The sequence below is a fragment of the Pelecanus crispus genome, chromosome 6 (genome assembly GCF_030463565.1).
Source record: "Pelecanus crispus isolate bPelCri1 chromosome 6, bPelCri1.pri, whole genome shotgun sequence".
Classification (NCBI taxonomy): Eukaryota; Metazoa; Chordata; class Aves; order Pelecaniformes; family Pelecanidae; genus Pelecanus; species Pelecanus crispus.
In genome coordinates, this window is record NC_134648.1 from 29,214,893 (window position 1) to 29,229,420 (window position 14,528).

General features: G+C 37.3%; 1 protein-coding gene across 1 annotated transcript in view; it reads left to right on the forward strand.

Moving 5' to 3' along the window:
- The first annotated feature begins 1,417 nt into the window (after window positions 1-1,417).
- The window catches only part of MYBPC3 (myosin binding protein C3), a 60,741-nt gene continuing 47,630 nt past the window's right edge, over window positions 1,418-14,528 (forward strand). Inside the window, exons 1-5 of the mRNA XM_075713018.1 lie at window positions 1,418-1,442; window positions 10,469-10,735; window positions 13,320-13,415; window positions 13,681-13,767; window positions 13,915-14,063. Coding sequence (XP_075569133.1) covers window positions 1,418-1,442; window positions 10,469-10,735; window positions 13,320-13,415; window positions 13,681-13,767; window positions 13,915-14,063 — 624 coding nt within the window. The remainder of the gene's footprint in view (window positions 1,443-10,468; window positions 10,736-13,319; window positions 13,416-13,680; window positions 13,768-13,914; window positions 14,064-14,528) is intronic.

The following is a 14,528-nucleotide window of genomic DNA, read 5'->3' on the forward strand; positions in this document are numbered from 1 at the left end:
AGAAACAGAGGCAACGGAAAATGTGCATAGGTCACATCCTGCCCATCTTCCTCACTCATATGTAAAAAATTCCTTCAGGGGAAGGGGAGGAAGTATTTGGCCCCAAATCAGGAGAGGTAGCAGCAGTCATTCTTGCATGTTCACATTTGTCCTATCAGATTACCCAGAGAGCCAGATGTGAAAGACAGCCACAAAGTACAGTGACTGATGGGCTGCGTGCACACTCATCTATTCTGAGCTCCCTGCCAAAAGCAGAAATCCTTTAGATCAAGGTTTTTACATGCTAGTAAAACTGGAAAAACTGAAAACCACATTTTTTAAAAAAAATTCTTTTTTTCAGTACTAGTGGTAGCTAACATGTGTGAAATGCTTGGTCTACAGAGTTTCCCTGATAAGGCTCACAACTCACAATGAGACAGACAAAAGTGACAGGAAATGGATATACCACAAGTCAATAAAGGGAAGATTGTCCACAGTTACTATTTTGACATATGTTAAATGTATGAATAAATAAGAAGCCATGACTGGAGCATGAAATGGCAATACCAGAGTAATTTTCTAGTGAGATTTCCCCCAGATCTTTTCTATATAATTAAGCAAAATTAAAATTTCTAGAGGTATCTAATAAAACCTTGGAACTATATTTTAAATGTTACCTTAAAGAAAAAAAAAATGAAAGACTTGCTCATTTTCAAGAAATATATGCTGTGGATGAAGTGGGTGGATGGGGAGGGAGGACTGAAACTATTTAAGTAGTGTCACGCTTTCTAGTTGTGACTGCAAATGTCAGTAATGTGTAAGTGTCTCTGAAAAAGAAAGTTCTTTCCTGAAGGTTCACATTTAGTTCTACAACCACGTCTTCTGTAGAAGAGGAAAAAAAAAAGAAACAAGAAAAAAGCTCTCTGAGGGGCTGTTGAGTTCTGACCCAATTATAACAAAGACTGGAAGAGGTAGCAAGAATGCAAGCAGATACATACTTAGAGTATGTACAGAACCAGCATACATGAGATGTAACTATCAGATCTAGTTTGCTGAATGTGCTATAAACATGGCAGTGTAGGAATTCTTGATGCAACACATATGTGAAGCTGGAAAATGTACTGTACGCATGTGCAACACCAGATTGTGCTCTGGTTTGTACCAACAGATCAGTGGTAGCCAGTCTTGGGTGGTTTGAGCTCTCTGGCTCCTGGAACTTGGCTATATTTATCACAGCTGATGTAGCCTGTCAAGTGTGTCCTGCTGTTGATAAGGTGCCATAGTTGACAACAGTGGGGGATTGAGGGGGAGGAGCAGGATGGGGGCTTCCACCGAGTGTTTCTTTAGAGGGTCTCAAAAGCCCTGCAGTCTCGTTCCTGTTTTGCTCTGACCCTGCTTTCTAGATACCACTGGGAGCTTCATCAGAAACAAAGTGAAGATGCCAGAGCCTGTAAAGAAAACAGGTAAGGATCATAACTGACAGACAAAACCTAAGAACAGCTTGAAAGAGAAAAATGTGAGTAGCTTTTGTACACTAGAGAAATGAGATGCCTCAGTGGAAAAAAAAAAAAGAGAGGAAAAAGAGATGATATTTTATGAAGTTATAAATATAAGAGATGTTGAATAATCTTCCAGCAAAATCAGTAACTAGTTTGGCAACCCTCAGCCACAGAATTTTCTCAAGAGACTTTGGATGAGGAAAGAATAGAGGTGAAAGGTGTTTAATTCTCAGATTCTTTTCATTTCTCATTTCCTTTCCCAGTCACCTTTAGGACTCTGAAAAAAACTTGTAGTCTCTCTCTTGGGTAGTTAGGAAGTATAAACCTCTCTGGTTTTGTTTTATTTTTTTCCCTGATACTTTCACGGAATTCTGTGCAGCAAACTTTGATGGTATTTGTTGTTAGTGAAATCTCTGTGAAAATTAAAGCAAATGGCACCTGGTTCAGAGTGTACTCTTTCCAGTTCTTCCAGACAGTGACAGTAGAGCTCTAGGAAAAAAGAAGACATTGTACTGTAAAGAATATATGTGTATTTCTTTTCACTCACCCTCCTCCATCCTTTCCCCTTGAGCCAGAAGATAACTAGCCATTTTCAGAAAGCCAAGGTCACAGAGCCCAGTGCAAACCCTGCCCCACTAGAAAAACGTCAGGAAAAGATTTCAGATTTAGGACAGTTCTAATTTAAAATTGAGAAATAAGGAATCACTCAGAGGCTGCCCACATAGGAAAGAAAGGGAGGCCTAGGATGGGGTGTAAGGTGCAATGAATCTGTTTGTCTGAGAAGGAGGAAGAGAGCCTGGGAAGCAGAGGTAGGGAGAGTTTAGCTTCAGGACACCTGTGTGTGGGTAGAGGAAGATGTCTCAGGAGCGCTTGGTGTCCACAATTAAGTTTGGAAAAAAAGTTGTCAAAAGCTGAAGTTGTCTGAAAGATTGTTTGAAAAGTGTGCACATATTCAATACACAAAGCTGGAGAAAATTGTACTAAATCTGGGATTCTTCACTTTTAGAGCTCTCACTTCAGTGATGCCAGTGTATACCCCGAATCACTACTACCTGAATGTACAGTACAAGGTGCATGCTTTTTTAATAACATACAGTTTCCAGAGTTAGTCGATAATAGCTGTTGATACTTATTAATGTAGACCTTTGTGCTTTGCAAAGGACTGAACAGACATCAGTCTCCTGTTAGGCTGCTCAATGGGAAAACCTCCTGTGGTCACCACAACAAAAGAAGAACTCATTAAGAAGAACTTTCATTTTGGCCAAAATATTTGGAATCAGCCACTGCCAGAGGCAGAACACAAATCCAGCCTTCTGCCATTAAGAACTGCAAAGCACTAAAGCGTGATTAAATCCAACAAGATTGCTTATGTTCCCTCTATATGATAACTCTAAAGCAACAGTGGTGTCACCAATCCTTCAATTTTATCACAACTATAATATATGATCATTTGATGTTCTTAAAGCTGCAGTTTCTGAAATGAGATGGAAGTAGGATCATATATAAAAAAGAAGTATCTACCAGACCTTGTAATTATAGAGAAAACCTTGAAAATATAAGCTGTAAAGGTTCAGCAATCACCCCAAAAATAAGATGTTCATAATCATATTCTCTTTTAAAGTCACATGATTGTTTTAGATTGAAATGTCTAATGCTTATGGTTGACAATGCTGGCAAAAAGAAATATGATGGAGTAGGCAAAATTTGACAGTGTGATCCCCTAGGCATTGTGACTTTTGATTTCTAATGGTTTAACTGTCTTTAACATTTTCAGTCTCTGTGGATGAGAGGCAACTTCTGTTTGTGAAGATGCCCACCTTTGCTAGCTAATGGTGAAGAGAAATTCTATTCCAGCTTATTTCTCCAGAGAAATCTAACAGGTGTCTAACATTACTAGTCCTACACAATTCTTACGAACAAACCAGCCCAAACACTGTGATTATCAGAGCAGGGGGAGGAAAAGCTCTTATTACCCACTCTGACCAAGACAGAACCAGTCACATGCCCCATAACTTCTAGAGGGGATCTTCTCATTCTCCCAAGAGACATTAATCCCTTTGGTTTTCTATTTCATGTTGTTTATATAGTTCAAGCCATTTCAAGATGGGATAACATTGAGTATAATCTCAGGCGGGCTGAATAATCATCTAGCAATTCATACAAAGGAAAACGCTTCATGCCAGAGAATGATGAGATATTCTGCCTGGATCTGCTGTTTTAACAAACCTTTTAACGTGTTAAGAAAAAAAAACAACCAACAAACAAAAAACCCACAAAACCTAAAACAGTGAAGTAGATTTTCCAACAGATGTTCTTTTACTTTAAACTGTCCAAGTGAAATACTTCAGAATAAGGCACTGCCCTCTTTATTTACAGAATACCAAAAGAAAATACCATAGCTTTCCAGAAAATCTATACAATCCCCAAGAGCATCAGGATTTACAAGACCTGTAGCAATGTAGTGTCAGAGCAAACAATCAAACATTGAAAAGCATCGCTTTTTGCAGGGTGCTGTTGCAGAAACTTTATGTTCTTCTCCCTTTGATTTAAACATTTCATAGTTAATCTTTGTTCAAAGGCTTGTTTTTTGGAAAGTTTTGATTGCTTTTTTTGTTGTGAAAATTCAGAAATGTTAAAAAAGCCCTAACCATTTCCCTAACAATATTTTGTGACATTAAGATGAAACAGCTGACCTTTTAAACATCAAATTTAGTAGAGAAATAGGACTTCATGAGAAACATGGGCATTACTATATCTGGAAAAGGAAAAGTCTGGCATTACTCACCTTCTCTGAAAATCAGTCAATTTTTATTCACACATTTTATAGATTGAGGAATCCAGATTTTTGCAGTTCAGATTAGGAAATTTTATCAAGGGTGTATAAATAACCTGGCTTGTAAGTACACAGAGGCTTTTGGCATTAAGAATAATAATAATCAGTGGTGCATAATGAAGAGTAGACTGTAGCATTTTAGTTTTAATATAAGCTCATCATTCTACATTTGCAAGCACATAGCACAGTACTGTTCCATGACAATGAACTTCTGTGCACTGCAGTATTACAAAAATAAATCATAATAATTCATATAGATACATTTTCCTCTTTTGAAAGTTAAGATTCAAAGCAAGCTGAACATCATTATCCCCATTTTACAGAAAGTGTGATGGACGCATAGAGAGATAGATGACTCTGCTTAGTGAAACTATTCCTCGCCTGTTGCTCATGTTACAGGAATTTACAATATCAGCTGCTAAAGTAGGCAAGGAATGATAAGATTGAGTAGTTCAATAGCTTTTGGATAATGGAATGATTAAGCTTGTAATTGCAAGAAGCCACTTAGGTCCTGACTGAGGAACGCATAGCATCTTTATATAGTTCCTCAGCAAAGAATTTACAAGCTCAGTTACTGAAGTCTGCTTATCCACAGCTTGGCTTTTAACTCAATGGAAAAGCAAATGGTATAAAAGGAAAACTAGATGCCAAGTGTAAGTACTAAAGCAAAGATAAATTTTCAACATGAAGCCTTAACAAATTAAGGAATTCCAAAAGCTAATACTACTTTTGTACTATTAATTCAATACAGTGGCCAGATACATATTTTAATACCAAATACACAGAATGTGCAGTAAGGTAGCTCAGCTTTGTGGGAGAAAACCTGTGGCTCTATTTTTTCTACTTACACTCATCACAGATTTCTGCTGGAACTTGTAGCATGTGCATTCAACCACATATATTAGATTCCCCAAAAACATTTATACCTTCAAGAGTTTTTATTTCAGAAAGACAGAAATATCATTTGAAAGCCTTATCTAACACACATTCTCCTTAAGTGCTTATCTCCCCCCTCCTCCACGTACATATCACAAATAATGAACGACAAAAGAGCTGAAGTGAGAGCACCACTCTGAAAAGCAGGATGAAATTAAAAAAAAACAACCAAACAAACAAACAAAAAAACCCCACAAAAAGCCCCCCAAACCAAGAGAATGGCTCTCCTCTGTCACTCTATCACTCTATCTAGTTAAAACCACTCTTGTGAAATCCACACTTCTTCCTCCCTTTCATTTCACATACTTCACACATACTTTGAAATTCAGTGATTTTAGGAAAAGATTTTCACTTAATGCTTGTGATTCTTAACAAGCAAAATTATTTAAAGAATGTGGCTAGGAATTGAAATTATTCCAGTTATTTAAACATTATTTCAATATACATCTCATCTCCATTTTTCCTGACAATAATCAAATAGGAATTTCTCTTCTAGCTTCTAATACTAACTTTTATTCTTATTAGGGATACAACCTTACTTAGTAGCTACCTACTAACAATTTGATGCTGTACAAAGACAACAGAAAAACATTCTCTGCCTCAAAACACTTACAAAATAAAAGCCCAGTAACTAGATAGATAGTCCAACAAGAGAGCAAAGGGAACAATGATTAGTACAATAGAGAGTGAGCTGTGTAGTAGCTTAGCCATTTTCTAGGTTTTTGCATAGGAGAGTATGAAAAAGTTTTGAAGCAGAATAGTAAACTAGGTTGATGGTGGATGTTAGAAGGAGATTGCTTCAAAGCAGGTCAGAAAGTAAGGGGAAAGCATGAAGGTGCTAGTATGAAGGTTTAATAAACGGCAGCAGTAGGAAGGTAGAACACTAGTTTTATTATTTTATATAGGTGAAAAGTAAAGGAAATTGTTTTGGAACTTAAATTATTTTATTCTAGTTTAATTTGGCCAAAAGTAAATGTATTTTATATTTCTTCAGCCTCCTGATTGAAAGACTTATTAATAAACTATTATCAAAATACAATCTGATCATGGACCTCCAAATAGAGCTTTTTATTACTAATTAATAAAGCTGTAACTCATGTAACACACCTAACTGTATGGCTGATGTGTACATCTTCAGGTGTTACAAGACTTTTAAAGGATGGGTGCTGCATGCAAGTTCCAGTAGTGGCAGCAGCATTAGCCACTGTAAAGTTTTCTATTGCAGACCACACACACCCTGCTTCCTCTTCTGCCTGGGATAGAAATTTGCTGTTTTACATTACTGAGAAGTTATATGAAGTTCTTTGCATTATGGAAGCTAGAAGTGATTAGAAAGGTCTGGGATATGAGAAGCGCTGAAAAATGAGTAAGTACAAAGTGCCTTTAGCCTCATTTTCTTTCATTAGCTCCACGTCCCTCTTCCCGTGTTAACATCCCACAGCAATTCCAATTCCGTCCCCACAAAACACACACACACACACACACACACACAGAGCACCTATCGCTCTCCTGCCCTTCAGTAATTCCTGTCATCATCAGCACTGGTAACTCATGTGCATCTCTGCCCTCTCTCCAGAATTGCTATAGTATATTAGTACTAATGTCACCTTTCTCTCCCTTTGTGCAGGGTGGGTTAGAATTTACTGGGAAGCAGAGAGTTAACCAAGTGGGTGGCAGAGGACATGGGCTACTTGGTCATCAGGTGCCCCAGCCCAATGGCTCTTAAGTGCATGTTCAACTGGAGTCTGGATAAACATGTGATAGTGCCTGAGATCTGTCAGTGCCTGACAGGCACAAGAGCTGTAGGACATTCCACAACATCACGAGAGGTGTCACAGCCATTGGGTTTTCCACAGCCTGATGGTGGTGGTCATATTCAAGAGTTTTGAGTATGGGATGGATATACGGAACTCAAAGGGGCCTATCTGAGTAGAAGCCAAATGTTGAAGTGAGACAGATTGCCAAATGGGGAATGTGTTTCTGACAAAAGCAGGCAACAGTGAGGCTCTCAGGACAGACAAGAAGTTTTGAATGGTGGTGTTTAGAACATTCCTAAAGAGGAAATAGCTGGATAAGGTTGGTATAACTGCATGAGAAAAAAAAAAAATCTGATGGTGAACTTGGATTTATGTGTTACTTAAAGTAGCAGCCACATGAAGGAGACCAGGAATAGCTGAGCTCTCACTCCTCTTTCTTCTGTTAAGCAGCCCATTTTTCCCCCAGAAGGAAAAATGATGGCATTCTCTTCACATGCTTGTTCAGCAATCTCTCTTCTGCAACAAAGTAATTTCCTGTAAAATCTCCAGCCATACATCATTTTTCCTTTGCAAATATGAACAGTGAAAGGTGAAAGGGAATACAGATGGATACAGAGAGTCACTACTTGGGACACCGTCACCCACTGACTCTGAATCTCAAGTGCAGGAAAATGACTCTTACAGTCGTTTTTACCTGTGAAAAAGTTGGTTCTCAACAACTGTTCTTGCAGGCCTTTATTCTCATGGGAGATTTTGGTCTTCTCTAATTTTATGCTTTAATGAAAGTATTCACAATCTTTTTAAGCTGGAAGTGAAATGAGTCTTTTGGCAGGAAAGGGAGAGAGAGGAAAAAAAAGACAAGGAGACTTACTTGTAAACTTGTACATATGTATTTAGATTTCCCAAAAGTCAGAAATATTACATGGTGGTGGAGATTTCTCACTGTGCATGTAGTTTTGGCCAATAATCTGTTTTTGTTGAGTCATGTAAAGCAAATATAAGAAACCTAATCACTTTGCAGCAGATCAGAGAGATACTTGCAAGTATGCATGTCTTGAAACCCTGCCATTTGTAGGCTGGAACCTTTACAGGCTACATTGCTGTTAAGTAATTAATATATTTATAGATTCTTTTGTGCTTAAATAGAAGAGTGATGATGATAGCACTCAGAGACAAAAACCATGCCTCTTAGCTGCTTTATCGCTAGCGTCATAGGGAGAGGAGCCACATAATAGGTATTTCAGGAGTGGGTTCCAGAACTGACCTGGCACCCCACTGTGCAGTAGCCTGGCCACCTTTACATGTCTTTTGAATTCCGTACATCAAACCTGCTATCTACAATAACTCTTACACAATTATTCATGATACACTGCATCAAAGTATACCCTGCTGTGTTATTTACTGAAGTGCAATAGCATATCAAAAGATGTGCAAATAATAGCAGGCATTTGAGTATTACTCTGTAGTATGAAGCCCTATTTTCTACACAGTACTATATTCTGGTAAAGAACAATCACACCACTTAGAGGCCTGAGGTTAGAAAAAAAAATAAATAAAAGTTTGAGTTTATATAAAATAAAATAAAAATTTCCTCAGACTCCCAGAGGAAATTTCACACACTTATATCTTAACATGGAAGAAGAGCATGCAGAATACAACAGGAGCTCAGTCAAGGCTACTATAGGCTCAGTGCAAACCAAAGCTGTTTTTTCATCAAATATCTAAAATGTGGGGAAAAAAACAAAAAGAAAGAGAAAAATGTAATTTAGGTTTTTTTATATAACAAAGAGAGGCAAAATACAATACATACTAAATTCTAAAAGTATTTGTATTTGATACTTCAATTTATGTTTAAGCAGCTTTGAAGCCTTTGCAAACAATGCAAGAAACGTGAACTGTATTATGACTAAAGTCCAAAGGCGATCAGATGAAATCTTCCCAGATGTAACTCCACTGAGGTCAATTCAGTTATGCAGTCTGAGGACATGCTACAGGAATGGAGATTTTGTGCAATGAACAGATGGTATTATTAGTAATATACCATTTACACTAACTAAAGCACCTGCTTGAACATGAGTATAAACTATTTCTTTTAAAATATTTCTATGCCATGTTCCCATCATTTTTATAAAGCAGAATCAAAAGTTTAAAGCTAGTTATAACCATTGTTGTGGTGTTTGGAAGAGTTCTTGCTGCTGCCCAAATAGAAGAGCCATAGACGATTTGCCACAGAGGTGACGGATATAGTTAAATGTGATGGAATTACTAATATTTTATAAAAGTGTGGTTATGCAGAGGTAAGTCAATAAAAAGATGACATAATGATGCACAAAACCATTCTGTGTATGAATCAGAATGTTAATTACTGGTATTTTTATACATGAACATACCTCATGGCAATTAGCAAAAAGATAACAGATTTCATCAAGACCAAGACATGAGCATAAAATGAAAAACTTGATCCAAAATAAAGTTGAAGAAATCTAAATAAATAAATCAGGGTAAAGAAATTAAGAAAATAAGTCACCTTATTAAAAATCTAATCTTGAGAAAATTAGGATACTCGTGAACCAAAATCACAATACATTGCTTGCTTTCCAAATTCCTATCTATTGTACTACTTTGACTACATATGAACCAAAACAGATCATTTGGTTTATGCTTGTTCAGCCCATATATTAATAATTTAATTAATTCTCATTGTAAGCATCATAAGTGCTTCTTGACACATAGAGGAAATATTTTGAGTCACCTTGTAATTAATTAGAAAACTAGTTGTTGTAGAGTGCTATGTAGGCAAGTACTTTAACTTTTTATGCTGAACTAAACATGAATGCAAACAACAGTTGATATTATTTTAGCTGGGATAAAGTGACAAGGGCCATCATACGAATGTGCATCCCTTTCCACTAAAACTTTGATCAGTCAAAACAGAAGGACTAAAGACGAACCATGAATTCATTGTGGTATATTAAGACACAGGTTACTGCACAAACTGCAATTTTGTTGGAGGAACAGATCGTGATCCAGTTTAACAACTGCATTAAGCAACTGTTAGGACAGAATTAATATTTCTAAATAAAACTGCATAGCAAATTAATATAGAGAGCTTGCTATGTAAGAATACATATCATACCATCTTGTCATAGATTAAAACATTCACTTATGAAAAATTGGAGCTCATTATGGGGGAAAGAAAGAGGAAGATGGACAGTGAGATGAGTTTGCTATACATTCCATTTTATTTCATGACAATATGGAGAAGATATGACATCTCAGTCAGAGATAGAACTCGATAAACACAAAGACAATTCCACAACTTCTCTGTGGAAAGTGTTGTAATTTATATCTTGCATGGGCAGATGGGAGAGAAAGGAGACAGCTGCTGCAGCCACAACAGCTGACTACACCAGATATGCCACAATTGCAAAACAGATTGTAGTGAGCCCTTTCTCTTTTTTTAGTTTCTGCATTTACCAAGAAGCCGAAGACAGCAGAGGTGACAGCCGGAAGCACAGCTGTGTTTGAAGCAGAGACAGAAAAAGCCGGCATCAAGGTGAAGTGGCAGCGTGCTGGCACAGAAATTACTGAAAGTGAGAAATATGTCATCAAGGCAGAAGGAAACAAGCATTCACTGACAGTCAATAACGTAGGAAAAGAAGATGATGTGACATATGCTGTAATAGCTGGAAGTTCCAAGGTCAAGTTTGAACTCAAGGTCAAGGAACCAGGTACAGCATTTCCTAAGCCATTCTAATTTCATCAGTATTTCCAGTCCCTCATACAAACTTCATGAATGAGGTCCATGGAAATTAGCCTAACTTAACACTGTAAAATTTCTCTACCAGAAATACATCTGTTTTGCCCAATTATTTGAAGCTACTCATTAATATTAAGCTGAGGAATACATCTCCTGTGTCTAAGACACCCATTTCCAGATGTCAGAAGTCCATACAGTGGAGATCACAGAGGAAATCTCAATGTACACCTTTAGAATTCTCTGTCAAGCTTTTCAACTTAACTATTGAAAAGCAAAGCAAAGTCAGTCTAACCTAGCCTGACTGAAACTAAGATGCCTGCATCTTCGGCCTGGTATTTTATTTTTTTCAAATTATTTTATTTAAATACAAAATTGTAACAATTGACAAAAGGTAGAAATTATGCTGGAATGTTTTTAGAAGCTCATACTTTCCCCAAAACTGTCTCAGAATCACCTGTTAATAAAAATACATATTTCAAGATGGACTTGAACACAAAGAGTAACCGTTGTATTATTTGTATATCACCTATCGGTACTACCTCTGTATGCATTAAAGGATCAGTTAGATGGGAAATCAAAAAACTTCCCCAGGCCTTTCCTGGAAAAAACTATGAAGAGCCAAATTCTCTGGAATTTTCTCATGAAAAATGTCTGAAGATGCCAGGATAGATGAAATCACTCGGGTTTTGAAACATTTTGACTTTCCCGATCCCTTTTTTCCCCCTCCAAAATGGTCCCTATTTACCTCGTCTGGTATTTTAATTTTCCCTTTTTATTTTGGTGAAAAGCCTCAAACTCAGATTGTTTATATCACCTCCTCTCCTTTGCTATCACTGTTATTTTAGCAACATGATGGTAGTGAGATCTTCTGGTCAGCTGAAAAGATACTGGTGAATATTTAACAGGAGACTAGACATCCTGTTCCAGATGAAAAGACTGTGCATGACAGGTTATGAGGAAGGAGAAATCCTAGTATGGATTAGGACAATTTAACAGCTGTCAGAGCATACAAAAGTATGATCCTGCTGACTATCTCATCCTGAAAATAAACAGGTACATATTATACTAGTTAAATCTTCCTCGTTGCCTTTCAGGTTAGTTGCAGGTAGAGCCTGCTACAGTCAGATAGCCTACAAATAACAGAGTTAATGAATTTGGAAGTGTAGTCGTTACCTAAAAGCAATACACCTCTGACAAGCACACAATGGTGATGGAGATATCAGGATGCCAAAGGAGAGACAATTTTCCTATATACATTATATATTGATGACTCTAAATAAGCCTTTTCTAAACAGCTACACATCCAAGTATGGGACCATCTATGCTACATTAGTTAGAATAAAGGTTAGTTCTTTCCACTAAAAATTGAGTTGAAATTTATTTGGACAAGCTCTGATGGGATACCTTCTAACAATAAAAGTGGTAGAATTTGATATGTAAGTATTAAAATAATAAAAAAATAATTCATAATCACACTGTTTTCTTTCAAGACACAAATACAGTTTAGGGGAAAAGGCATAAATTTTCTGAGAGTGGGGTTGACTCATGTTCATCTGTTCACAGATAGTGTCTTGTTTTTCAGACCTTTAGTTTTTCAGCTAAAGATTAGATTGTTAAAGAGTAACTGGACTACCCATTATTATTTTCACAAACAATAATAATTTCAGCTCTTCATTATCAAAAAATGGAACCCTAACTTGCCCAGACACAGCCATCTCCCTTTGTGACAAAGGAGCCACTCAAATTAGTCATCACATGACACAACAGGGCCAGAAATCTCTGGTGGAAAAGGCCTTGCAAATAGCTGTGAAACCGCATGTGGGACTTAAGTGAGAGGCAGGCAAGGCCCTTTGGATGTGGCTCCACTACCTATGGAAAAAAATCCTTCTGCAACTGATCTGTTTCAAGAAATTCTACCGCCCTCCATCTGCCCCAGTTGCTCACTCCTACTCCCTTTTCATACATTTCTATCTTCTCCATTGTGCTAAATGCATTTGCCTGAATTTGTCTGTGAGGTCAGGTTTAATTGAGAGGCCATAAACTCCATGAGCTGGGGGAAGAAATGATAGACAGATTTTTAAAATACTTTCTCCATATTCATTACTAGCAGTGTCTAGAGCTTTTCCCAAGCCACACACAGCAATAGCATTTGGAATATTACATTCCAACAGCAGAGTTAAACAAAATCTCACAAATAAGCAAATTGTTTACAAAAATAATAATGGCATCATTTTTCATTACCTTTTCTATTTAGACCACTGAAGTTAACATTAAATAATAGTGTTATACATCAGCTGACAAGTTTCTACACATCAAGACTATAGAATTTAAAAACCCAGGCATCAGTTCTTTCCAAGCTCAGCAAAAGAGCGAGCCTCATCATCCAGCTTCAATAGGCCCCTTCTCCTTCCAGCACATCCTCTAAGTTCTAGAAAAACCACAGCTAATTTCTCTGCATTTCCTAACATATATTAAAAGCTGTTCTTTTGCAAAATTTCTTCAGAAAGGAAGTAGAAACATGATTCTCTCTAATCTTGGCTTACATTCATTTCCAGAAAAGAGTGAGACAGTCAATCCTGCTGAAGCTGCTCCAGCCCCAGCTGCCTCAGCATCGCCTGCTCCACCAGTAGAAAGCAGCCAAAACACAGAAGGTAATAGAGAACTAACACTGTTATCAAGTCTGGTTCATTAACAGAAGGGAAGAACAGGAACGGGGAATCCTTGAAGTCAGTGAGGTAGAGACAGTAGCTGAAAGGATAGCACTAGTGATGAATGATGGAAAATAAAGAATAAGGAATCTCAGAGACAGAAGAAACTTACTGAGATATTTTGAAATGACTTAACAAATTCACTATATAGGCTGTAAGAGAAGCTGATGCAGAAAGTTCTAACTAGTAATTCTGATGTTGATTTCAGTTGCATCTGCTGGGGCTCAACCAGAAGAGCCTCTGGACCCTATTGGGCTCTTTGTGACACGACCCCAGGATGGAGAAGTTACTGTTGGTGAGTAGAAAATGTGAGTCAAGTGATGTTTGTAAACTGTACCAGCTGCTTGACTATTTAGCTCTCCTTGTACAGCATGACAGCAGTGATATAACAGATAAATTAAACACTATTCATAATCTTATTTCAACCTACTGCCCTTACAAGGTGGAAACATCACGTTCACTGCCAAAGTGGCAGGTGAGAGCCTGCTGAAGAAACCATCAGTGAAATGGTTCAAAGGAAAGTGGATGGACCTGGGAAGCAAAGTGGGGAAACATCTCCAGCTACATGACAATTATGATCGAAATAAAAAGGTACAATTGGCAGAGTAAGGTTCTCAGTCTTCTAGTTACTAATCTTTAATCTGGGGAAAATATAAGCTAATATAGGTATGTTTTGATACTAAGGTCCCCAAAGCTACACACAATGCTATACCTATGCATAAGAAGTCCTTGTTTTGACCATGCAGACAGGAGAGATGCACTACATACAGACTCTTGCATACCTTATCTATGATGAAATGAGAAAATTTCTGGAGGACTAGGGGAGCAGTTTTGCACTATCTACTGCAGCATTCCTTCCATCTTCCTCTGAAGTAATAGATGCTCATTATATTTAAGAGAAAACAATAAATCGGATATTTAAGTATGGTCTATCTTGGTTTTAATAGATCAAGCATTCAGCTATTAGTGTTGGAATTTATTGTTCTCTTGCATTGTCTAGACTGCTTTAAATATCTGAGTAAGATCCATTTTTACCACAAATGTGTTCAAAGATAA